This window comes from Anabas testudineus, chromosome 2 (assembly GCF_900324465.2).
Source record: "Anabas testudineus chromosome 2, fAnaTes1.2, whole genome shotgun sequence".
In the NCBI taxonomy this organism is placed as follows: Eukaryota; Metazoa; Chordata; class Actinopteri; order Anabantiformes; family Anabantidae; genus Anabas; species Anabas testudineus.
Window position 1 is genome coordinate 16,048,099 of NC_046611.1, and position 27,319 is coordinate 16,075,417.

At 42.2% G+C, this 27,319-nt stretch overlaps 1 protein-coding gene across 2 annotated transcripts in view; it reads left to right on the top strand.

Moving 5' to 3' along the window:
* The window catches only part of rreb1a (ras responsive element binding protein 1a), a 60,012-nt gene extending 33,455 nt beyond the window's left edge, over positions 1–26,557 (top strand). For both annotated transcript variants that reach the window (XM_026362191.1, XM_026362190.1), the window contains 18 exons: positions 3,049–3,156; positions 3,268–3,520; positions 3,734–3,803; positions 4,786–4,875; positions 5,313–5,476; positions 10,836–10,977; positions 11,395–11,543; positions 13,555–13,744; positions 13,857–14,150; positions 14,268–14,739; positions 14,916–16,656; positions 16,736–16,920; positions 17,007–17,201; positions 17,367–17,528; positions 17,890–18,048; positions 19,026–19,156; positions 19,618–20,302; positions 20,808–26,557. In XM_026362191.1, the coding sequence (XP_026217976.1) occupies positions 3,054–3,156; positions 3,268–3,520; positions 3,734–3,803; positions 4,786–4,875; positions 5,313–5,476; positions 10,836–10,977; positions 11,395–11,543; positions 13,555–13,744; positions 13,857–14,150; positions 14,268–14,739; positions 14,916–16,656; positions 16,736–16,920; positions 17,007–17,201; positions 17,367–17,528; positions 17,890–18,048; positions 19,026–19,156; positions 19,618–20,302; positions 20,808–21,478 (5,856 nt within the window). In that variant the 5' untranslated portion in view covers positions 3,049–3,053 and the 3' untranslated portion in view covers positions 21,479–26,557. The remainder of the gene's footprint in view (positions 1–3,048; positions 3,157–3,267; positions 3,521–3,733; positions 3,804–4,785; positions 4,876–5,312; positions 5,477–10,835; positions 10,978–11,394; positions 11,544–13,554; positions 13,745–13,856; positions 14,151–14,267; positions 14,740–14,915; positions 16,657–16,735; positions 16,921–17,006; positions 17,202–17,366; positions 17,529–17,889; positions 18,049–19,025; positions 19,157–19,617; positions 20,303–20,807) is intronic.
* The last annotated feature ends 762 nt before the right edge of the window (positions 26,558–27,319 follow it).

The following is a 27,319-nucleotide window of genomic DNA, read 5'->3' on the forward strand; positions in this document are numbered from 1 at the left end:
TCCCCAAAACTGGATGTTGCTATTTTCACGAGGTTTTTAGTTTTACATAGTGAGTCAGAGGCCTCTGGCTGTTTTTCATCTCTTTGTGCTCACTTTGTGTTTTATTTTTGGTTGTCATGTCTCTTTGTGGCCATTTTCCATCTATATGTGGTGATTTTGTGTGCCTCTTTGGGCTCTTTCCATATTTTGTGGTTATTTTTTGTGTAATTTTAGTCATCGTGAGGCTGCTCAACATGTGCCTGCTAAGCTCATGTGGTAATTCTTTCACCGTGGCAGCCCTAAACATTGTATAGCTTCCATAGGGTGTAAAAGGTCAGAGGTCATAGTATCTGATAATATTCCTATGAACCTGATATGACAGATGATAATGTAAGGCTCCAGTCTCTCTTCATCCTTTCCTTACCATTCTCCTCATTCTGTGTTTCTTCTTATATGTGTACTTGACCTCCTTCATCTGCTCCTTAGCTGCAACCGGCCTTCCTACTTATCTTTCTCCTAAACCATCACTTGCTGCATCTTGTTTATTTGGTCGTTCCCAGTCTTTCTTTGCTTCTTCTGTCCACCTTTTCTTCCTACCATCCATCCTATCTTCCTAATCTCCTTTTATTCCCCTACTCTCCATCCATCCATCCACCTCCTCCTCCCTCCTCCTGGTCTCTCCTATTTGCAGCCATCTGTTGCCGTTCGTTTCAGCAGGTTGTAAAAACTGCTGCCTGAGCACTCCATCAGCCAATCGCAACGTCTGGTGTGTGTGTGTGTCCAAGACGAATGATGCTAATGTAAAAAACAATCTGGGTGCGCGTGTGTGCGTGTGTGTGAATGCACCTGCCACCGCCATGTTACAGTTTGTCATATAAGATCAGTGATACAAGGAGAGGTCAGTGGAAACACAACACACATAACGCACACACTGTGCCAGTTGTCACCAGTCACTCCACTCATCCTCTTCTCATCTGTCTTTTACTTTCGTTTTTTATTTTTCTTTCTATGTGATTCTGATACACGTAATTTTAAAAATAACCCTATATTACAACTAGAGCTAATTAACAAATTCAACTGATGACTTTACATCTGTGTTGGATTTCAATGTAGCAATGTGGTTTTAGGCAAATGGCATCAGCTTTCAGTACAACACTGCAAAAGTTCAATGTATCTGTTTCTTAATGGAGTTTGGTGCCTATCCAAACTTCCATTAGTCATGGCTGCTACAACCAAAACAAATAATTATGCATACACTTCTGCTAGGGTAGTGTTAATATATTTATATATGCAAGTTTGTAAACATTCAATTAAATGATTTATAAACCCATTACCTATATATTTTAAGGATTTACTTAGAGACACAATTTGTTTAGAGCTGCTTGCGTTTAGACATCTACTTAACATGAGATTTCTGGCTTTATTCTGTTCTTACTCTATTCTTTATTCTTATTCTTAATTTAGTTTGTTGCTAACCAAATTCCATTTAACTTTTTAATATTTTAAAGCTCTCTTTTGCAGTATATTTGGTGCCTCTCTTGCTTTTTACTTTCTTAGTTTTTCTTTGAATGAGGAATGTCAAACACTCTCTCCCACCCTCTATTACACTCACACACGCACACACACACACACACACACACACACACACACTTATATACAACCTCTTTCTGAGCTGAGCTGGAGAAGGAAGTGGCCGATTCTGGAGAGTGTCTTCCTGTGGGGGATGCCAAACAGGAAACAGTAATTAGCTCCCTTCTTCTGCCCCGAGAAGAACCCTTTTCTACTTTTCTCTCCCTTCTCCTAGTTGTCTCTATTTCTCTCTCCATGTTGGAGACAGGTGTGAGGATTGTAAAACACTTTTTTTTGTCCCCTCTGGTCCAGTGGGCACTGAACCAGAGCTGCTGTTATAGATGAAAGGTCACATCTGCCATCCTCTCTGATCCAACTAAACATCTTTATGTGTTTCTACTGTCAAAATAAATCAGAAACTGAAGTACAAGCATACTTCACCGAATAAGCACACAGAGATGTGGTTTTAAAAGGATAATGGGCAAGAATGAAGTGTCGAGAAAGCAGAAATAATCTGAAATCAAGCTTTTATGATGCAATTAGAGACACTAATTAAATAAATTCACTTTTGTTGTTCTAAAACTAATGCATTTCCTAATGGGAAACTAGATGCTGTGTTTAAATACAAGGTGGAAAATTAACACGAGCCATGAGCTACCGTTCAGAGCTCCTGTGTGATTCTAATTTAAGTTGACCTCTAACCTTCACACACCAGCTCCACAGAAAAATCTCCACGTTCATTGTGATCATACAAAAGCACCTCAAGCATCTCCCCTACCTGCTTTCTTTCCAGCAACACAGATGACGTAAACTTTTAAAAATTATTTAGTTGACATTAAGTCTTAAATCTAGTGAAGCATTTGTAGGCCTGATTTGTTTATCGATTTGATAAAGAGTTTCAGTTTAATGTAATAAGTCAAAAACATTAAATCGCCAGTTTTTCTAATAGAGTTTTGTGTTCATTCAGCCATCCATTAATAGCAACATCTTATATTTTAGGACCTTAGTCGTAAGGCAGAATATGTCTAAGACATTAAATTGGCAGATTTTCAGATTTTTTGGAGTTTAGTGCCTCATCATCCTGCTTATCCTCGACACCTTGACGCTTAGGTGAGAAGTAGGTAATGCAGAAAAGCATTAAATTGCCATATTTCTTAATGGAGTCTATTGTTTATCTATCCATTCATAACTGGTCATCTTTTAGGGCACTGGGCAAGAGGCAGGATATTCTCAAAAACATCAAATTGGGAGATTGTTGAGTGGAGTTGGGTGCTTAGCCATGGATTCATTAATTTTAACTGCTTATCCTTGACACCTGGAAATTGGGGCAAGAGACAGGTTATGCTGAAAAACATTAAATTACCAGATTTTTCAATGCAGTTTGGTGCAACAGATTTCATTCTAAGAAAATCAGGACAAATGGGCCAAAGTGTTTGCTCCCTCTTCAGTGTGTATGTGGCTGTGTATTTTAAACTTTTTTTTTTCTTTTCTATATTCCAGCAGTCATGGAAAACTCCACAGAGGAGCTGCAAGAAGGGGGAGCCAACACTGAGATAAACGAGGAGGAAGCTGAGCTAACAGAGGAAAAAACGCACATTAAGCTCAAAGGTATGTGCAATATCTCATTCAAAATTTGATGTATTTTAGCCCAAGACTGAGTAGAGTAATCAAAACTTCAAAAGAGCCTCAAATTTCACGTATTACTATTTACTCCTTCAGGAGCAATGAATGGAGTGACTGAGGAGGGAGCAAGCGGAGGCGAGAAGCTACAGAATGGAGATAGAGGAGGAGGCGGTGGAAGCAGTGAAGGCGGAGGAGGAGTGATGGCAGCCGAAGGAGGTGGCGATCTGTCCTCCATCAACGCCATGATGTCAGCAGTGATGTCGGCAGCAGGGACCATCAATGGCGGAAGAGACGGTGATGGAGGGAGTGGAGTTACCTCTGCCAACTCCTCTGCTGGCCCCTCCCCGAGGTGAAACTACAAACATTTCTCATCAGTGACGTTTACTAAATATTAGAAATCCAAAATCAGGTTTTATATTCATGTCTGACTTTAATTCTTCTTCTCTGAAATGTAAAACCTTAAGGCCCGTCACAGTGAACATGTTAAAACAGCAGTAAAATCTAGAAAAGGAGTTTACATCTGTGATGTGTGTGTAACCTGACTCTTCTTCTCTGCTCCTAGCCCTTCACCCAGCAAGTCGCTCACGTCAGCCATGAGAGCTCCTCCCAGTCGTAACGCACGACGCAACCAGGTAAACAAAAGAAACGCAAACTGAGTTTAGTCTCCATCTTTAGAGAGGCCTCTGGGCCTAGAGTCTCTGTTGGTGCCCTTTGTTTGCTGTCCTTGTCTTTTCTCCCTGTTGCCTCTACTCTCCTTTCCATCCCATGATGCACTCTGCTGTGTCCCTCTCTGCGTCATCACTTCCTGTGGCTGAAACAGGAAATATGTTTTAGCAGAGAACATGTTTGTTGATCAGGGTGGACTCTCTCAGGTCTGCGCTGACTCAGGCAGTTACTACAGCTCCATGTGATGCATCACAGTTCAGCTGCCTTAAGGTCAAACTGAGGCTGCAGAAAACATGTGGAAGTGACTGTTAAGCCCTTAAAGCAAATGTCCGACATTTCTTCACTTAATCTCAACAAATCCCATGAAAACACTGTTAAAAAACAACTGTGAAGATTGTTTTTGTATTTGATAACTCAAATGGAGAATAATTTGTAGGCAGGTGTTCCTTGTAGTAAGTGATAATGTTTCAACTAGTACTCGGTAAGCTGTTATTATTTTCTAACAAGATGGGGACGTTGAATTGCCAGATTATATAAAGGAGTTTGGAGTTCATCCAACCACTTTTAAGTCAATGAACCAAAAACGAGAACACCAGTTAGTTAAACTTCAGTGAAGTTAAACTTCACACACACGCCTCCACTAGAAAATCTGCCCATTTAACTCCTGAAAGATCTCAGTTGACACACAAAGTAGAAATAATTTAAAATAATTAATTACCATCTTGTTTAAAAAGAGCAGTATAATATTTGTTAACTTTAATGGTGTTTTTTTTTCTGATTGTAAGAAAAATGTAGAGCCTTTACAGACCATTTTAAGGAGATATGTCAGCACAATTACAAAGATCATTGTCTCTATAAAAAGTGAGGTTTGTAGATCCAGAGACATTCATCACCAAAGCCTCTTAAAAGTTTTTTATGTTAACGTATGTGCATTTTCTTATGTTTCAGGACACCAAAGATGACAGTTCAGCTTATATCTGTCCACTGTGTGACAAGAGCTGTCAGACACAGCACCAGCTCACTATGCACATCAGACAGGTAAAAATTAACTTTTACTGTTACTACTGTTGCACTCACCACCATGTCAGTAGTGAAGACATCTAGTGCTTCATAAGCTCTTAATGTTTGCCAGCAGGTCAGTGAACATTAAATTGCCAGATTTTTTTATGGAGTAACGTGTTTATTATCCCAATTCTTTCTCTCTCTTTCTTCACAATAAAGCTTTAATGGTTTAGTGAGTTCATGTAACCTTTAACCCACCCATTTCACACCAGCCTCCACTGACAAATCTGGATGTTTAATGTGATCTCAGTTAATGTACAAATACCACTGAAAACACTTCACCTGCTGCTGTGACACCTCCCTCTGGACTATCACTACAACTTTTACTGTTGTTCAATGACTGTGTTAAGTATATTATGTATAGACCTGATATTAAATGTCTGTGAAGCTGAGTTGTGTCTTTCTCTGTGCAGCACAACGCAGACACCGGAGCAACAGACCACTCCTGCAGCATCTGTGGGAAGTGCCTGAGCTCGGCCTCGTCGCTGGACAGACACATGCTGGTCCACAGTGGGGAGAGACCCTACAAATGCTCCATCTGTGGACAGACCTTCACCACCAACGGCAACATGCACAGGTACACACGCACATAAATGCACTTTACTGTTGGTCAGCCAATCGGAGTGCTCAGAGGGGGGACTGAGGAAAAAACAGTGCACCAAGCATTTTTATTTCTGAACCTGACGTTAATGTTGACCTAACCCAATTGTCATTGTATACCTCAAACCAAGTTTTAGAATAGTAATAATAATAATAATAACCATTTGAACCATGAAAACAGCCAAAGTCCTCTCAACAGTGGTGTCACACTAGAATTTGACCACACAACTATAGAAACACACAAACACATGCGGACACACTACATAACCTCAGGCAGAGGAAGCTGGCGTTTAACCCAGTCCCCAGTCAGTGATGGTGAGAGCCCAAGACCCAAACTGGTTCTGTGTGTGTGTATGTGTGTGTGGGGGTGGGGCTGGGGGGGTTACACAGGAAGTGGGAAGATGACTTTAAACCATCCACCCCCATCACACCCACACAGTGAGCAACACCCAGTCATTTATCAGTAAGGTCCAGCCTTCACCATCAGACTCAACGGTCCTGCAACAGTGTGTGTGTGTGTGTGTGTGTGTTTATAACCCTACATGTTGTTCAGCCGGTGGTTAAGTTTAAAAAACGAATACGTTTTCCTCTTGTTTTGTCCATCAGTCCAAAGAATATTTTAAATTTCATATAAGTTAAAAAATCTTAAGCTTCACTTACAGTCAGCATATATATAGTAGAACTTTAGTTTAACTGATTAATTGCTGCAGCAGATTTATAGTTGGTAAAACCAGCCAGCCTCTCTGCTGCTTCTCCACCCGCAGTCTACAGTGATTATATACAGCTGGGAAGCACTAAATGATTATTGTGCATCTGTTGCTAATAAAACGTGTATTAAACTGTATTTACATGGTTAAAATGTCTTGAAGTCTTAAATTGAACTCGGTTATTGATTTGATCTTCAATGTTCACCTACAAAGACAGGTCATGGAAACATGGTTCGGACAGTGTAGATGTTTTAAAGAACTATACCTCTCTCTGTGTTTGCAAGTTTATGCTTCATAACCACTAAGTATACTTACTTGATTGATTTGTAGAAGGACGTTTCTCTCTGTTTTAAGAAGCCCCTGGTTCCTGTTCAGCCCTATATTATGTAAAAACAAACTGGCAGACTGTTGACACTGGTCTTAGATTTGTAATCATCACCAATTTGTGCTATTTTTAAACTACTTTTATGTCACAGTTCAGTTTATTTACACATTAATTAGAAGTCCGTCATGTGATACCTCACAATGAAAGGTTTGCTGATAGAGTTTCACTTTTTAAGGGATACAAACAAAACCAGTGGTTGAAAAATTGTGTTCACACATCAACAGTCTGCTGACATGGTGGTCAGCAGCAATAATATGCAGTAAACTGTTCTGTGTGTTTGAGTTTTAATGAAATTTGCAGCTTGTTAACGTTAGTTAACAAAAAAGTGAAGACGTTTTGTGTCTTCTCTCTCTCTTTATTTCTCTTCAGTCTCAGTCATGATGATGGTATGAGGAGGTGTGGGCAGGAAGGAATGACTGTAGGCTGAGAGACAGAAGAATCTGCAAGATGTCACCACAGTTTTCTCAATATCTCTTTCTCCAATTTGTGTTTGTGCTCATAGTTTTGGTGTTAGAAACTGAACAGAACATTTCAGAAAGAGAAAGAGTGTGACTCAAAGTAAAGGAAAGGAGGCATGTTTGGAAATCTTTTATTTTTATGATTTTATTATATCAAATGAAGAATCTCACAGTGGCCAAAGTTTATGTGCAAGAACAGAGCACCATGATAATGTTTGTGTGCACCTGTTGAAAAGGTCCAATGTGCCCTTTGTTTTAGCTCAGGGTTTGGTCTCCACCAAACCCCTTTGGGAATATCTGGCTCTATAGCTGCTAAATGCTCCAGCTGTGTTGGTGTTGAAACTTACTATAAAGCTCTGTAAAGCTGAGGAAGCTTCTAAGTCAGAAGGAAATACTCATGAACTGCATTTATCCAGTGATGTGCAGTAACCAGTTTACTATAGTGCACATAAACGCACCATCCACAGTCTGTATGTCGTCTACCACCATGTGTAAGTGAAAACAGGTTGGAGAGATTGGACAGGAACTGGATCCCACAACTGTTGTGATTGTTTTTGTTCTGCTGCTGCATCGTTTGACGATAGAGACGCAAGCTGAAGTTGCTGATCTCACCTGACCACAACTCGAGCAGAAAGTTGGCCGTCTGGTTTAGTGAGTCTCTGCCGTGGCATGACTCTCCTCTGTTTCTCTGCTGAAAGAAGAATTGAACTCACACTGAGGGGAATAACACGGCCTCCTGTCGACTGCCGACGTCCTGGATGCAGATTTCCATCAACACACCCTGGAAACAGTTGCGTCATGTTCTCAGAATCCTGCGAGAGTTTATAAAACAGAAAAAAAGACAAAGCGGTGAAGAGGACAGATGAAGTTCTGCACCTTTTATTTTCTGCTCATTTCCAATGCAAACTGCAGGAGAGAACAGGAATGTCTGAAGTTCTCTGTCTCTCCCTGCGAGGCCTGGTTTTACTTGCTGCTGTAGGGAAATAAAGAGGAGGCCTGTTCGGATGGAGAGTGGAAAACAGGAGCAGAGGGAGGAGGGAAGGAGAGAGCAGGAATCCATTTTGCAGCAGAGCATCCTTTGAAATGTGAAACATGAGATTTTCCTACTCGTCTTCAAACAGACGGGGAGAAAGAAGAAGGGAGGGAGGTGGGGGAGGAAGACTGAGCACAGAAAGAGATGAGAATAGGCGATGGTGGGAAATAGGGAAGGGAAAAGAGAAATCCACATCATCATTTATGATGAATTCCCATCTTGGTTTGGCAAAATCTAAAATGGTTTACTACCAGTTAGAGGGACGAATTTAGACAAATTGAGTATAAAAAGCCCCAAAGGCCTGTTTCAGTGGGAGAAAGAAGGGAGGAGAGAGGCTGAAAAAGAGGAATCCATTTTGTAGCAGAGCATCCCTGAAATGCGAAACTAGTTTTTCTAGTTTTTGTGTAAAGGCCTGTAGGCGTCGAACACGCTCGCTCAGCCGGAAAACACGTTGAAACAGAAAGAGGCAAAAACTCGGAGGACAGAGAGGTGGTGATGCTTTTTCCAACCACATGTCAGTGTTTATCCAAAGTTTAGAAACAGTCCAGAAATTAAAAAATGTGTTCTGAAGAAAGCACGGATAAACCACATGGACTGTCGTCTCTCCTTGATCATCATTTGTGTTTTCATTTTCATGAAACACAAATGAATTTAGAAAGTGTGCAACCTGGAAGAACTGTTTAGGTGAACAAATCATCTTCATACGTGATAAAAGCTCTGTTAAAATAATACACAGCACTGGGAACCATGCCATTTATGTCACTGTTATCTAGACTGTTGACATAGGAACAAAAAGTCAGATTATAATTACACTAAGCTCATGTTTTTGTCGTGTCAAACAGTTGTACCACCATTCATCACACAGTTATGTTAAATGTTTGTATCATCTTAATAAATAACAGTTTGTTCCCAGTGTAGCTAGAAAAATATGTCGATCCCATGAGGACGACATTAGAGGGCAAAACTAACTTTCTTTGTTGTAAAGCAGGGGCTTTGAGCTTCTCCCAAAAACTATAGAGTCAATAAGTCTTTGTGCAGCAGGTCGGCTTTAACTTGCAAAATTATTTTTACAGGTGTGAATAAAATACAACATGTATGACAAAACAAAACCTTCCATATAAAATGGAACCAAACTGCCCTCTGTCATCATGCTGTCGTCACTTAACAATCATCATTCTGTCATCCCTGTATTAACTGTGCCGTCCAGGTCCATGCAATTTAAATGAGCCAAGTAACCACCACAAATTCATGGAAGAATAGAAATGGAAAAATTTTAAATTATATTAAAAATAAAATGGGTCAAACAGAAACAATAATGACATATGTCAGAGGGAATAAAACTTTTTAAACAGTAACACAAACACCACCGTAACCTCTGATATCAGACTGGTCAGTCTGGTTGCCATAGTGAGGCATCCCAATAGCTTATTATGGGCTGGCAGCAGTGTGCTGAGCCGTGATTGGCTCTGAGGCTGCAGTGCATTTAAGCTGAGCAGAAAATAAGAGTGGATCAGATTTCAGTTTCTGTTTGAGAAAAGATTCTCTCCATCCCTCTGACTTCTACCTTTCTTTCCTCCATCCTCTCCTCCTCTGATACAGACATTTAAAGTTAGCCGTCCCTCCTTCCTCCTGACAGCAGACATGTTTGTAGTTTGACTCACTGTCTGATACGTGCACTGATACATGTGTCATCCTGAGCTGTCAGTGACCCCACAGCGCCCTCTGTGGGGATGTAGAGTTACTGAAGACACAGTATTTGTATTACTACTACTACTGCTGCTGCTACTACTACTACTACTACCTGTGCCTCTGTATGTACTACTACTGTTAGTTTCATTTATTACTGCTGCTTCTACTGGAAATTGCAGTTTGTAGTAGGACTTTCGAACTTTTCGATTTTCCCATGAAAATATCAGAAACTTTTTGTGTCTGTGTTTAGTCGAGTAGCTGTTTGCAGCTCTCACAAACCTCTGTATTTGCTGACATGCGTGTTTCCTGCTTTCTTATTGGTCAGTTCTGAGGGTCAGAGAAAACTTTGTTCTCTAATTGGTTGGCTGGTCCCCTTCACTTATCTGATTGGTTAATAAACAACTTCCTGTCAGCTGGTCTCAGATCTGCTGACTCTGTCAGTCTGTCAGGACCTCTTATGGGCGTCCAGCTTGCTGCCTGTTGGGTTCTAATAATAGAGTACCACCACCTCCTCCACTGTCTCCTTACTTCCTCTCCTCCTATTTTCCTTCCTTCTTTTCCCCTCTCCTCAGTTGTTTTTTTTCCTTCCTCTCCTCTTTCCTCTCCTCATTTCTCTCTTTTCCTTTCCTTGTCACCTCTCCTCAACCCTTTCTTTTATCTCCTTTTTTGCTGTTTTCCTTTCTTTCATTTGCCATTACAAGTTTTCCTCCCATCTCTCCTGCTTTTCCTTTTTCCTCTCCACCCTTCATGTCCCCTCCTCAGTCCTCTCTTTCTCTTCTCTTTTATTCATTATTTATTTGCGCTCATGTTCTTTTGTCTTGCCTTATCTCTTCTCCTTGTCAACTTTCATTTACCTGTCTGCCTATTGTAATATTTTAAAACAACGTTAATCACCTGCTGCAGATCCTCAGAGGACACGTGATCCTCAGAGGACACATGCTGGCTCTGGACAAAAACATTACAAAGTCCTACTGTAAACTTTTCATGTAGGTCTCCTTTTCAAAATAAAGATATCCCACAACTCATCATCTCTCCCTCTCTCTTTCTCTCTGTGCCTGTTTCAGACATATGAAGATTCATGAGAAGGACCCGGCCAGCGGCCTGCTCCCCGTTAGCCCCCCCTCACCCACCAAACGCCGCCGTCCGTCCGTTAAAAGGAGACAGAGCCCTGAGGAGGAAAACGGAGAGGAGCCACCGAGCAAAAAGGTAGAAACATAAACATACGTAAACATTAAACCCTGATTCAGACGGGAAATTACAGGAGGTGGTGGGGAATTAAATATTCTGTGTTGATTAATTTTAAGTTTGGATAAGTTTGTTTTATTTTTAAATTAGTTGTTTTCAATTACAGATTAATTTATTAGCGGTCAGGCCCCCAGTACACAGGTGATCAAATCTAAACACAAATATGTGGAATGTGTGTACATCCATGGGTACACTGCAAACATAGGAGGTGACCTCAGATGTAATTATTACTGCAGACTAGATTAAAATTAGCCAATCATGGTAGGTAATATTACAGACATAGATCTAATCTGACCAGGACTAAAGGCACTTTTTTTGTCTGATAAAAAAATAATGATGACCGGTAAGTCATCCGTGATCATCTCGATCTGTTCGCAGGTGGTGGAGGATGCAACGTCAGAAGAGTCGGCGGCGGTGGTTCGAGGAACAGAGGAGGAGCTGCTGCCGTGTCCCATCTGCTTCAAGACCTGCAGCTCCAGACTGGAGCTGGATGCACACATGGACACACACCCCGACACTGCACTGAGGTACACACACACACATCATTCAGACTCCCACAATCCCCTGCTTCTCTCATTAGATTTGCTAAATTATATGAATCACCGAGTCGACACTTTGACTCAGTTTATTCAGCAGGTTAAACCAAATGAACACGACCAGTTCAGTCTGATTATCAGACATTAATGTTGGTCCCATGTTCGTGTTTTTTGTTGTTGTTTATTTGTTTGTTTTTATTAAACTGTGACCTAAATCAGTCAGAACAACAACAAAAGTCACATAAGTTAGATACAGTGTTGTTGAAATAGTTCATAAATGGACACAGATACTGAATGTTGTGTTACATAAGTACTTAAAACTTAGACTCAGCATAAATTTTAAAAATCAGACTCCAGACATTTTAGTTCCTGAAAGAAGAAATGAATCAAAGTATATAAAACCTCCCCCGCCCGGGGTAATTAGCACGCAGGAGGGAGAGAGGGAGGATGAAAGGAGGAGGGAGGGAGTAAATCAGCCATTACCAGATGAAAGGGTGGAGGGAGATGGAGATGAAATGAGGGTCAGCTTAAAGGAGAAGACGGAGAGATGAAGGGATGGGTGGATAACGAGATGTAGGGGTGAGAGGGTGGAGGCTAAAAAGTCACCGTCAGGTGAGAGAGGCAGAGAGAGGAGGGGGGGGTAACTTAATAAGTCACAAAGAGGAGGAGGACGACATGGTCGACTGAATCACATTGCCATGACGATGTCCCTGTCGTCTGTCGCCATGGTAACACAATTCCTAACCAAAACAGACACAAAGTTTGACGTGTGTTTAACGAGTTTCATGTCATTCATGGAGGGAAAGACGAATGAAAACAGAATGGGGGGTGAAAATAGAAAAAAGAGGAGAATGAAAAATGAAGAAACAAAGAATGAAGGAAAGGAAAAAGAAAAGAAACGAATAGAATAGAGAGAAGGAAAGTGTGAAAGAAACAGAAGAAAAGGGCTGAAAGGAGGTCGAAAGGGTGCAGCAGGCGGTGCTGAGCTCGTTATGGAGGCTGCAGCTTTAAATCCTCACTAATCAGCCTGTAAGAGGATCGAGTGAACTGGATGGAGGAGAGGAGGATGGAGGGATGTAGAGAGATGATTTAACTGACCGATGGAAAGATGTCTAACATTTTAACAACTCTGCTAACAATAACACCTGCTCTGCTGTTAGGGCGTTGCTACATTATCAGATTCAAGAAGCCGTTTTATTTATTTATTTATTTATTTTTCTTTTCAAAAAAAGTTTCAGTTACCAGTCTGTAGACAAAAATAAAGGAGTGAGACGAAGAGGAGGAGTGATGGAGGTGCAGAGTTGAATAAGTTTAGGTTCACATATGGCACCCACTCCCCCACCCCAAATAAAGTCCTGTAGCAGTGTGTCTGTGGGGATTACACACAGCTTAAACACACACACACACACACACACACACACACACACACACACACACACACACACACACACACACACACTCTTGGACAGGATGTGATAAGAGTGTGTGACTGTGGCAGACACTGAGCAGCTGTCCTCTCAGCACCAGTGCTGCCACCAGGGGTTATCACACCCAACACACCAACCGTGAAACTGACTGCTGCAGCTTGCGCTCAACTGTCTGTGTCTCTGGTGTGTGACACCCACACTTCTCTGGTGTCAGCATGTGGGTTTTTTTATTTTCATTTTGAAGCCACATTAGAAAAACGTTGCAGGAACTAGCGCTAAATATTTTAAGATTTGAGACGTTCTCTATTTAAAGCAGCTAATAAACTCTGCATCCAAATAAATAAATGAAGACTGAACAACACATCCTGACATACTCTCAAGGTCTAAAGTTAATTAAACCTTGAAGAAAACATAAACACACTCAGAGAAATGTCACCGCCTTGTGGCCTTATTGAGAAACTCGTGACGGATCTGCAGATCCCCACTGTGCCTCATAGTATATCTGGATTTTCATGCAGGGGTTCTTCACACACCATTCAAAAGTTAATCTAAGTGTCTTTGTTTTGTGTTTGCAGGTGTGATCTCTGCTGCCTTTCGTTCCGAACACACCGTGGTTTGTTGCGTCACAATGCAGGGGTTCATAAACTCCTTCCTCAGGACCCCAGTGGCCGCCCCTTCATCCAAAACAACCCCTCCATTCCCACTGGCTTCAACGATTTGGCCTTCATCGATTTCTCCTGCAAGAAATTTGCTCACATTGCACAGGTATCCTGCCACTAAACTGCTGCTTACACACGATTGAATATTTTAAATCAAAATCCTGTTTGACCTTAAGTCTGTAGTCTGAGGTTTTAATCCTCCTTGGTTTCCTGTCCAGGTCTGGTGTGAAACAAACCTTCGTCGCTGTATCAGTAAATTTCACCGGTTCATCTGTGACTGCTGTGACAAAGCATTCCCTCTTCGCTCTGCCCTGGACCTCCATAAAACCACCTCCCACCCCGACAAACCCACCGACAACGATGCAGAGGAAACTGTTGAGAAAGCCAAAGAGGATGGAGCTGCAGAAAACGATGATGAGACAGAAAACAACGGTCAGGATGCTGAGAAAGAAGTCCTGCCCTCAGAGCAGGCCGGCTTCCTGAATGTGTTCGGCCTTCAACACATTTCTCAGGTGAGCTCTCATAATCACATGTATGATGAATTTACATGTGATGTAAAATCTTGCAACAGTGTAAAAGACAAGGAACAATGAAGCTGTCATCTGATGGACCTGCTCTTTATTTCTCAGGTGAAATCTGGTCCCACTGATGATGAGATCCATCAGGCCCATCTGGACAGTATCAAGGTGATCCACGTGGAGCCACCATGCTCCAGCCTTCCCCAGGAGCCGGCCTCAGCCTACCTGTCTGGAGGCCTGGGGCTGACTTTAGGACTGGGTGTGAGTGGACTGGCAGCCCTTAGCATCCCTCTGCTGGAGGCCTCGGGCTCAGCCTCGGCCCTGCAGGGCCTCTCCCAGAGAGACGCCCTCAGCCTGCTCTCCCTGCAGCCCTTCCAAACCGGCTTCCTCCTGCAGTCAGATGGTTGCGCCGCGACAGCAAGTGCTGCTTCATCTGGTGCCAAACCCGGAGAAGCAGGTGGAACTGGGATCATGGAACTAGCTGATATCCAGCAGATCCTCAAAGTGGCAGCTGCGGCACCGAATCAGATGGGACTGACCCTTCCAGCTTTGGCCAAAGCTCCTGGATTTACTGCAGGTCAAGGTGTGTGTAGGTTTAATCCCTGGATGAACTTACTGGTGTATATCTGTTTGATTTTGATGTTTTCAGATCCTCAAAAGTGTAGTGTAGCGTGTAGTACAGATTTGGGAATGTTTGTCATTCTTGACTTACTGACTCCTAATGGTGGTAAAATTCAGTTTCCTTCCTTCCTCCTCCAGGTCAAGTCCAGGGTCAGAAAGCGATGCCTCCATTAAAGCCCAAACCTCCCATCACCCCTCGCTCCAGCCTCATAGCAACAACTCCTCCTCCCCTCCAGAGCTCCCAGCAGGCCTCACTGGGCTGCATCAGCCCCAGCCTGCCACCTCCCACTCCGACACTCTTCAAAACACCTTCCTCATCCTCTTCGTCTTCCTCCTCAGCTGGGAACGGAGGGCAGATGGATGCAGAGTGCATGGGTGATGCTCATACACCATTGTCAGAGTCGCCACCAGCTGCTTCAACAGCAGTTCACGAGGAGACGGGGCTCAGTGGAAGAAAGCCAGCAACCAAAGGGGGGAATAACGCCAACGCCGGCTCAGCTAAAGGCTCGTTCCCATGCCGCTTCTGTGACCAGGTGTTTCCCTTTTCCAGCCTCCTCCAGGCTCACATGCGCTTCCACCTCGGCATCCTCCCTCACCAGTGCAACATTTGTGATTATATAGCTCCAGACAAAGCCACGCTGATCCGACACCTGCGGACGCACAGCGGCGAGAGGCCCTATGTCTGCCGAGTCTGCCATTATCCTTTTACTGTTAAGGCCAACTGTGAGCGCCACCTCAGGAAGAAGCACAACAAGACCTCGAGGAAGGACATTGAGAAAAACATCAAGTATGTCACCTCCACCACTACCGCAAACATCACAGCAGCGATGACTGCTGCGGCAACCACCACTACCCAGGACACGGAGATGGGCTGCACTGGAGCTGAGACGACATGCCGGTTCTGCGGTGAGGACCTGAAGACTTACCGGGCACTGCAGATCCACCTGCGCACGCACAATGGCTGCCAGAGGAAGCCATTTGAGTGCAGACGCTGTGGTGCTGCCTTCCTGGCCAAACGCAACTGCATCCACCACCTGCTGAAGCAACACCCTGAGGTGCAGGAGAGGGAGATTGAGGATCATATAACCACGCTTCTGCCTGCAGCTGGGCCTGCCGCTACGGTCGCTTCAGCCCAAACTGCCCCGGTGAATCAGATGGTGCTGAACGGGATCACTCAGTCTCCAATACAGACACTCCAAGCGGTGAAGGTGGAGGAGATGACTAACACAGTCTATCCTCCAGAACTGGACCAGCCGCTGGACTTCTCCGCTAAAGGCCGTGGAACCCGTAGCCAGTCAGGATCTCCTGGGGTCAAACTGGAGAGTGTCTCCCCTAGCTTTGACTGCTCCATCCTGGACCAGCCCATTGACCTGTCCATCCCTAGCAAGAAGCAGCGGAGGGAGTCGGTGAACGGAGAGAGGAGGGAGATCAAGACAGAGCAGAGCGGCAGCAGCATCGTCGAACAGCAACACGCTCTAGCTCTCTCCAAGGATGAGAAGACGACCATGCCTCCTCTTCACCCTCACCCCCAGCTCGGCTGCTACCAGCTCCCCCCTGGATCCACCCCTTCCCCCACTTCCCTCCCCAACCTTAACAACTCTGCACGAGCTCAGCGCCTCAAACCGCTGCTGCCCAAACCGACATCCTCCATGTCCTCATCACCTTCTTCTGCCATTAAAGAGCTCCCTCCTCTGGCCTCCATCGCCCAGATCATCCACTCAGTCTCTGGGGCTCCAGACCTCCTGAAGAGAGAAGCAGCTTCACTGGAGGGCAAACCCCAGCCAGCTGTCGCTTCCTCTCAGGCCGATTCTGCTGCAGACGCCCCGGGACCCTCTTCTGCAGAGACACAAAGTGACGAGACATCTGAGGGATCTTCCAGGTTTGTGAGCTTTGTTAAAAAACTTAATGTCCCCAGTCATTTATTTGTCCAGTGTTTTCATGTGCTTTTGATTCAACAGGAGGAGGACCAGAAAGAAACATGCCACTCTGGCAGTGAAGGAGAAGACTTTAGTGAGTGGCAGAGGCATTGACTTGGAGTCCAGTGGGGAGTTTGCCAGCGTTGAGAAGATGCTGGCCACAACTGACGCAAACAAGTTCAGCAACTACCTGCAGACTGGTGCTGCAGACCTGGGTGCACAGAGAGGTAGGAGGATGCGTGATGGGTGGGAGGGGGGACCTGAACCTGACTTCATATAAACTGAGACTTAATGAACCCATGCCTGTGGACAGATGTCGACAGAGCAGGAGGAGCAGAGGAGGAGGTAGGAGCGAGGGAGGAGGTGAAGCCTGTGGTGGCGACGGTACCTCAGTCTAAAGGGAAGAAAAACGCCTACTCCAACTCTGTCCAGAAGATGACCTGCCCTTTCTGTCCCAGAGTGTTCCCCTGGGCCAGCTCACTGCAGAGGCACATGCTGACACACACAGGTGAGAAAGACATAAAGACAAGCATTCTCTTTTGAGTTTCTCAAACACACGGCTCCTAATTTTTCATGGAAACTATGAGTTGGGTCTGATTGTTTTGTTTATGTAGAAGTAATTAAAGTTGGTCCTATTGTTTCCTCTTCATCCCAATCCTTTGTCTTTCTCCAGGTCAGAAGCCGTTCCCCTGTCCGAGGTGTGATGCCTTCTTCTCCACCAAATCCAACTGCGAGCGCCACCTGCTGAGGAAACATGGTGTGACACACAGGACACTGCGACGCAACGGTGTTTACGTGAAAAAAGATGGAGATGAAGGCTCGCACGAGAGTGCAGGTTAGAAAATACCATGTATAGTAGCAGGCTGGGGTTTCTATATTTTAACCTAACAGCACTATTAATTGACTTTGATTTAAAGTGATCCACTTCCTGTTTATTCCACCTGTGTTTTGTAATCGGCTAAATAAAAAAGGTGTTTTAAATATGCATACTGTTTATGTGAGTAGTCTTCTAACTTTTTTGTAACAAAAGAAATGTCGAATTTTTCAACTATCGCAGACTGTTTCAACTAGACTGACATTAGAAAAAGAAAATATGTAAAAAATAATGTTTTTTACCACAAAGACCTCCAGGCTGGGAACTACTGATTGACACTGGTATTAAGTTTGGACTGATTGTGTTTTGTTGTATCCCACAGAGAGTCAGTCAGAAACGGAGCAGATAGCGACAGAAGCACAAGACCTCAGTAGCGTTACCGCTGCTGACACAGGCCACGCCCCTATGACAGAGAGCCCTCCCCCCTCAGAGCATGAGGCGGAGTCAGCACAGCCAAGCCCCACCCACAAACCAAGCCAAGGTTAGTCGATGGAAATTTATCAGCAGTAACTTTGACTATTTAATTTAATTTAATGAATTTTAGTCATTTTGGAGAAGAATATACATTTTGAGGATTTTATTGTAGAAAAACAAAAATGTCAAGAATATTCAGATCTGCCCTGTACGTCCTATTTTTAGTAGTGAGAAGGGGGAGTTCTCAGTTAGAATAGAGAACTGCCACTGCATTATGTATAGTTTGATTCTGAGAGGATCTAATAGGTGTGATCTTTTTAGATCACAAAAGAAAGAGTACAGGCTGTATAATAATTGGGTATAGCTTCAGGTCACCAGATGTTCAGGGCCATGCAGATGGCAGATGAGAGCAACCACATATTGTATTTAATGGGTGTACACAATTAGCTTTTTAGACATTTATCCGGACGACGCAAGGCGTGTTTGCGTCTCGGTATATAAAGCCAAACCTCACTTTTGAACACACTTTGCTGCCTCTTTTGGGAGTGTTAATCAGGTGAAAAAAGATTTTTATATTTATGAAGCTAATATTGTTACATCCAGGTAAGTAGTAATAGATTTGACACAAATTTGCAGCCCCATCTTCGGGGCTTTAAATCAGGGTTGAAACATGCAGAAACAAAGAAGCAGGACAAAAACAGGACAGATCTTTGAAGACATCATCTTGTTTTTGATATTTTGTAGATCTTATCTGAGTAGAACTTAATCAGAATAATTGATGTGGATTCAGCTGTTTCCATTTAAAGAGTTGGGTTGTTTATGCAGTTATTTAGTTTGTGCTTTTCAATTTAGTGCTTTGCTGTTAGTCACTAGGCTGAGGTTGGACATCTGCTGATATGTAAAGATGAGCATAAAATGTCCTGAATATGGTTAGATGGTCAATTTTCTAAATAGCAATCATTATTAATCCATGTTGGTGCAGACTCTGTCATCGAGTTAGGGTTGTTGATGATTAACAGAGGTTGTATTTTGTTTGTGCTGCAGCTTGTAGCCCAGCTGCTGGCTCTGCAGAGGAGCAGCAGGAGACTGAAGACACGGAGCAACCGGACCAGCAGGGGACTCCAGAGACCACAGCTGCACAGGGAAAACAGCCTCCACAGAGCAGCAGCGCAAAGGTAACTCTACTTTCTGTTTGAGGGTAATTAACATGAAAACTGAATTTACATTTGCATTTAGGTATTTGACAGAAGCCAGTGCAGAGATGTGAAAAGTGGTGTAATGTGTCCTTTTTGGCTGATCAAAAATGACGCTGCTGCATTTTGGGTCATCTGGAGGGGTTTGATGTTGCAGTTGGTAACCCCGTCAGTAATGAATATGCTGTAGGTCTGTAAGATACATAATATCTGTGGTGCGAGGGAAACAAAGTCCTGACAGCCAGTCTGATACCAACTCCCATACAAGTTTTACCTCATTATTTAGAATTATTTGATTATTAAGGTGATGCTGATGATTTTGTTTTTAAAATCAGTAGTTAAATAAGGAATAAATTAGATGAGAGTAACAGTATCTAAAGTAAGATAAAGTAAGACCTTGTTGATAAATCTTCTAGTTTTCATTAAATCTCTTTGATTTTCAGGTGGAGAGCACCGATGATGATGATTGCCATAGCAACAAGAGTCTGGACCTGAACTTTGGCAAGAAGCTCATTGATTTCAAGCTCTCCACATCTTCAAGCTCCGCTCAGGAAGAGCAGCCCTCTCAACAAACCTCCTCCTCTTCATCTTCTACATCTGCTCCACAAGTGGCGACAGAAAACTTAGAGGAGAAATGTGCTACCGCCGCCACCTCCTCCCCTGCGGTGAAGCAGCAGCCCGAGTACAAACACGTATGTCGAGTGTGTAAGAAGACTTTCCGTTATGCCACCACCCTCGCTCGACACGAGAGAGCGCACCTCTCCGAGGAGACACCGATTCATGCACCGACGGAGGAGAACCCACCAGCAAAAGAGGAGGTGACGGAGATTAACACCACCAAACCAAACGAGGAGGAAAAAGAGGAGGAGCAGAAGAAAGAGACAGAAGTGGAGGAGGAGGAAGGAGTTGTGAAAGGAGGTGAGAGTGATGCTAGTGAGAGCGTGGAGTCAGAGGACGAGGAGAAAGATAAGGAGGAGAGGAGCGACGAGGAGGCGTCAGAACCAAAGAGTTTAGAGGGAGGAGAGGCGCCAGGAGGACGAGTGGATAAGAGGAAGAAAATCTGTAACGTCTGCGGCAAACGATTCTGGTCTCTGCAGGATCTGACCAGACACATGAGGTCACACACAGGTACGACTCACATCCAACTGTCCATCCAATGTGTTCGCTTATAGTATATGTTTTATGTCTTACGATTACGTTCTTTAACATGTATTTATTACTTTTTAATATTTTAATTTTCTAAAATGTAAATGCATAGATTTTATTAATTTACACATTAGAATGTTTCTTTGAACTATATCGTCTGTTTATATTAAGATTTGAATTTAAATGTTCTTATTCTTAAGGTATGTTTTGTGTATGTATTTTTATTTTATTTCTTTTTGTGATTTATATTTATTGATGGTTTTATTTTGTGGCTTTGTATTTTATTGCTTTTTAAATGTTATTAAACATTTAAATTCTTTTATTTCTTTTATTTCCAACATTTTTTGACATAAAATATTGTTTAGTTTGATTACTTTTATTTATTTTGAAATAATTTTATTAATTAATTTAACATACACAGATTTCATTATATTTTCTAATAGTTTTGTGCTTTTTTCTGATTTCTTTTCATCGTGTGTTTCTCCAGGTGAGCGTCCCTACCAGTGTCAAACCTGCGAGAGGACTTTCACCCTGAAGCACAGTCTGGTTCGCCATCAAAGGATCCACCTGAAACCCCGTGGAACCAGTGGATCATGCAATGCGAATGATGATGCCAGCGAGGATGGAGACTCCTGCACCCCAACTCCAACTTCTACTTGCCCGCCCTCGGAGAACGAGAGCGAGTGTGGGAGCGGCGTCGCTGGAACCAAGGAGCTGGAGGAGGAGGATGTAAAAGAGGAGGGTGAGGGTCAGCGGGAAACTAGGGATGTAGCAGAATCAACCACATTGGAAGAGGAAAGCCCTGCAAAACGTGCCAAATCTGGTGCCGATTCTGAACCAACCAGCGTTGCCTCTGAAGACCCAGACAGTGAGGAAAAATCCAAACTTTCCAAGTCTTCGATGCAACAACCTCCCGCTGACACAGTTCCCAGCCAACAAGCTACTGACACAAAGTCAACTACTAACTATGAGTCCGCAAAATCAACGCCCGACTCGAACACCTCCAAAGACCCTTCATCCTCCAGCTGTGAACAGGAGGAATCCGCAGCGGCCGCACCCACAGAGGGCTTTATCCAGGATCTGCTGGAGATCCATGCCAAGCCCCCTCTGGAGCACATCCTCCCTAATGGAGAGCCTCCTCTGGTGGGAGCAGAATGAAACTCCCCCTGCGGTTCAAACTAATATCACCACAGTGCCATGCCATGGAAAGACACCTGATGATGATTTAAAACCAGCCCGGAAAACTTTTTGAGAAAGACGAAAACCTCGTTTTGTTGAAGTGCCTTACTACTAGTCCTACTTCTATGATGTTTTTTGCTATATCTTTATCTGCATTATTACGGAGGATGGATCTAATTTTTATAGCTTTTTATGATGACAATGATTTGCATTACTATTTTTTTGTGCGGGGAATCTATATTTCAGCAATAAAAAGAATAAAATTACGATTTATTATTGTTCTAGATTCTGTTAGAGAATTCATGATCAACATTGGCGATGCAGAGAGACAGACAGACTGAGATGGACTGTCAGTTTCTGCATTTATTCTAATGTATTTAAATCACAGCTGGGCTTTGGCCGCACAACAGAGACTGAACAACTCGGTTTTAAGATTTGAACCAGCTTTGGATTTGAGGGCAAGCTAGTCAGGGTGGGGACTGGATTTTTTTGGTCTGCCAGCCACACAGCTGTCCAAAATTCACCAGCCGCTTTTCTTGTTTGACCACCCATGTAGGTATTTTTGGATAAACCTGGAGGCGATGGCTAGTCAAGCCCAGTGTATTCAGCAGATAATGGTCATCTCCCTGTGCGTGACTAAGGAAGCTTTTTGTAACTGGAAAAAGACAGAAAGGCCGACAACTTGTCGTCTAATGGCTCGCTTCCACTCCAATCCCTGTCTCTCAACCGACTCTAACTAAAAACATAAAAACACAAAACATTCACAAACTTGTCAAAGTCACAACACATATGTGTGGAAAAAGAACTCCTGAAAGGGCAGAGATGCCCTTTCACCCCTCAAAGCCACCCTGTGAGTTGGTGTGTGACGCGTCTGTCTGCGTGTGTGTGTGTCTGTGTGTGTTAATAATTTCTCATTCATTATAATTCTCAGTTGATTCCATGTGTGTACAGAGAGTTCAAATGTGGCACGCAATGCTAGAGTATTTTCTGTTTTTTGGCGTGTGTGATATTTAGTTGTAGGGAGGGGAATTCTTGTTTGTGGATTTTTTTTTTTTTACATATATATATATATATAACTGAACAAATCAAAATTTATGTTGAGTATGAGTGTGTGTGTGTGTGTGTGTTTGTGTGTGTGTGAGACTCTCGCCTGTCTCCCATCTTTGCCCCTTAGTGTTTCTCTATGGTTTATTACATTAGTTCGGGTGTGCTAATGTTCACCGCTAACATCTGACGCAGGTTCAGTTTACCTCAACCTCTGCTTTTTAACTGCAACCATTAAAACGACAGAGAAGGAGCTCTCTTGGTAACCCTTTAAATCAAATGTCTTCCTTAGCAGGGCAAGCAAAGCTAAATCTTTGCTGATCCAGTTTTAACTGGGGGCAAAACAATAGGGCCTTGGTCAGGGCTAACTCAATAGTGTTGCGTCAAACATGGCGTACCAGGGCTAACATATCTAAGTTGTTGCAGGCTTGGCTTAAACAAAGGTCTAAACAGAGGTAACTCTGTATCAAACATAGCGTAAAACATACATAGCAAGTTCTTTCTCGTCATTAGCCTTACTTCACACACAAGAAAACAGCACTTATTCATTAACTTGAGTTCACCACAGCTATAAAAGGGCTAACACTTAGCTCGCTGAAGTTATTAGCCTGGTCAGACACATACAACTAGACCCAACTGAGCGGAAACCAATGCTTTCTCTTGGTTATTGTCTCTGGCAGGGTTAGCTAGCCCTTGTTTCATTAGCCTGAAATGTGTGCAGTGGATGCTCAGACTCGTTAATCAAGCTATCAGTGCATTAACATGCTCAATTTCTATGATCAGGCTAGCCCTAGCTAGCTCTAATCATTATTCTGAACCAGTCCACTCAATTTAACTAAGCCAACTCAATAATATCTTAGTGTTAGCAATCAGAAAACATTTAAATGGCCGACACATTTGCTAGGTAAGGTTTACTGACCACAGCAGACTGATAGTAGTCCTAACTCGTGTCCTTCCAGTATTATCTTGGTATTGAGTTGGCCCTGGACCACTTTGGCCCTGTTTGTTGCTATTTAGCCCTGTCTTTACTGAGGTAAATGTCTTTTTAAGGACTCATCACTCTTTCCTGAGACAGGAGAGCTCATAAAAAAACATGCATTTGCATGTGACATATTTCATTAGTTTTTTGTTTTTTTTTAAACATGTAAACAAAATGGTCAAACTTACTATTGATGTATTGTCAGTGAGTTTAGTCATTACGTAAAAACACATGGCAATAAATTGCCGTTGGAGACAATCAGTTGTAATTTTCCAATGTAAAACTGATAATACATTCTTACACTTTAAGCCCTCAGCTGTATCCAGGAGGTGGCTGAAAGAGATGGATGGATGGAGAGACGGAGAAATGGATCGATAGGTTGGTGGGAGTGGGAGTTCAACACTAGTTTGTGTTCCTGAGCTGTATTACCCTACTCAAACACAAGTAAAAGAGCTAATTTAACCCCCTCAAACAAACCTAATCCGACATGTCCACAAATGAATAAGAGAATAAAAGGAAAATTGGATCATTTGTTGATGCTGATATCACAACCAGAGGGACAGGTAGTGTGTATGTGTGTTTTCTTTTCTGTGTAAAGATAATTTTTCTTCTTGTACATTAAAAAAAATATATATTTTTTTTAATATCAAGCAACCTCATAAGCAAAACAAATCGAACCTCAGTGGCTCATAACAGAACTGTAAGGCAACGTCGCCTAGTCAGTCATGTAGTCAGTCAAGAATAGAAATATGTTGAACAACCACAACCAGACTGACTGACTGGACGCTGTCACCAACTGGCACTAACAACTTCCATAACTACTACTACTACTTCTACTACTAGTACTACTACAGTGGAATATTGCGACACAATCAAGACAGAAAGAGAGCGGGAGTTTCCGTCACTTTAACGTAATGTTCAGACTTGAGAAACATCAAGGATCGAGTGAAAAAATTATATCTGATGTGTGAATCTTGACAAAGATGCAGGTCCATAAAGGAGACAGGAGAAGCAACAAATTCTCTATAAAGTATATCCAAGGTTGTCTTTAAAGTGTAGCTGTGTCTCGGTCCAAGTTTGGAGTTTGGACCCTTGAACTGTCCAAACTCCACCAAACCCAGATGCTTTTTGGTGTTTCGTGTTTATAGCAGATTAGATTGACAGAGCCAAGAACCTGGAGTTTAGTCAAATTTAAAATGCCTTCTGTTTTTTTTCTCTCTCTATAACTCTTTTATTTTTCAGACAAACTGGCCAAAAAAAAAAAATACTCTGAATATTTGAGTTTTGTAGCAGTTGTGGTATCTCGCGAAGTAGTTGACACCAGAAGCTTGATGATGTGCAACAGATTTAAAGAACTCAGCAGAAATTAAACATTGACTATTAAATGATAACTTCTAGTGATAAATTTGCTTGTAAATATGTCAGCGAGCCATCAAACGTGCTAGAACAATGAGTTCAAAAGGATTTTATTTAACTTAATTTTATTCAACCATGTAATAATCGAAACAAAAGAGCAAAAGCTGCACAAAATACATATTTGTTTGAATCCAGTGATCCCAACAAATTTATTAAAAATGATGTCAATGCAAAAAACATTTATACTTCTGTCTTTTCTTTCAATCTTGCTTCACTTGGTGCTAAAAACCCGGCTAACAGCGAGCGGACATTGTGCTGCAAAACCCAAATTAATCCGTAGGATTACATTGAAAGTTATTTTGAACCTTTTATTTTCCGAATCTGTGAAGAAACTCCCTCTCACTGTCTGTCAGCTGTTTTACGTTTTGTTAGCTCTCTCTGTACACCGCTCTCCCTTGGGAATATATATACGTCTGACTGTGTGTATGTATGTGCGTGCACGGCCATATGAATACTGGACTTCCATTCGAATGCACATGAACTGTTTTTAAATGTATTTATTTGGAGCCCAGGTGCGTGTGTGTGTGTATGTGTGGGTGAGTGTGTGTGCGTGGATGCAAGTTTAGTTTCTACAATGACTTGAGAAGAAGCCATGTATTAAAGAAATTCACATTTATGCTGCAGAACTGTTTTGAGAAACTGATGGTTTGTGTTGTGGACTTAACCGGCTTTTGCCGTAGGGAGCGGCGGGCCGGGGTAAGAATCAGACTTGGCAATAAAAGAAATCTCTCTGAATCCAAAAAGCTTTATGTGGATCTCCTGTATATGAGTTGAGAACAGACTGTATGGGTCTATTGTTTCTATTGTTGTTTATTTCTAGTTCGGCTGAGAAATGATTTTTGTTGTTTTTTGTTTTGTTTTTTTTTCTCTGACATATAAATGCATATAAAACTGTGAAAATCCATTGTGTTCAGTTAAAGGGTGAGTTTTAGGCTAGTTTTATTTTGCATGTTAATCTAATTTGTTTAATTATGGATGATTTCTCCTTTCTCCATCTCCTATCGCGCTATACATATATAGCATCTCGCTCTCAGGGTCTTTCACAAATCCATTATTCGAAATGCTTATTGTTCTTACAACCTGAGTTGCAACTTGTTTTTTCAAAGTCCTGATTAATTTTTCTTTTATTTGTTAAATAATGATTCAGAACTGTCAATCACTACATTTAGCACTTGACTGTGAACTCGTCATCACCTAACAGAAAAGATGTTGTTGGACTTTGGTGTTTTGTAACCAGATTATTTTTCACTTTTCTGTTCTCCTCTCACTCGGACACATTTTGGTTTAACTCTCATGTTGAATTTTCTTTTCTAGTCAGAAGTCAAAGGGAACATCAACACGGAGGAGATTTCAACACATCCCTCCTCTAATACAAACACACTTATGCATGCAATCAAAGAAAGCATTAACACACAATCATCTGCAAAACTGATTTTCTGTGGTTGTTTCCATCCTTTCTTCCGTCTCTTCCATCCCCTCATCTGTCCTCTCCTGCCTGGGCTGTTAGCAAAACATGACAGTGTTTCACAAAGTCAAGAGATGTAAACCTGTTCTGTATTCAACCCAATAAGAAAAAGCAATAAAGATTATATCAAGGAAAGGTGTGTGAATCAAAAGTTTTGGACGTTCATGTCTTTCTTTACTTGACAATATGACAATTCACTAAAGAAGAGCTGCTGTATGTAACTTGGAACTGATTATTGGAAAAATAAATATTTAGGGAAAAGAAAAAAACCCAATTGAAACCCAAGTAAATGATAAAGTCAATGTCAGAAATTGCATTCACCAACCTTATTTACATCTGTGCATAACTAAAGCTATTATTAATTTTTAGTGTACTAATTAACAACTTCCTATTTGTATTAGTACCAGTCATTTAAAAACTTTTTTTTTCTTGTTGAGATTTAATCTTCTCTGACATTATACTTGAAAATATTAAATGAAACTGAAAATGCTTATTAGACAGGTCTTTTGTGTACTGTAGGTCTGGGAGTGAACTCGTAGGCTGAGGACACAGAAATGGATTGAATGAACACAAATTACTCTGCTGAAACACTAATTTAACAGCACTTTAGATAGATGAATGTATCAGTGTTATGTGTGGTTCATTTTTAGCAACTGAAAGATCCTTACCACCAGCAACAAAGAGAGTGAAAACCACAAAGTTCATATATATGTATACACAATATCACGAAGCCTTCAGAATCTGGACAAACTTCTCTGAAATCTGCCCTCAGTCAAACGTTAACACTGGGGTGGAGCTAGGTGACCATCAAAGAGACCGGGAACGGGAGTATTAGGTCAAGGCCAAAAACTACTATACAGGTCAGTGGAATTAAAGGTTCTTAGTTTTTATCATCAAGAGCTGGAATTCACATAAA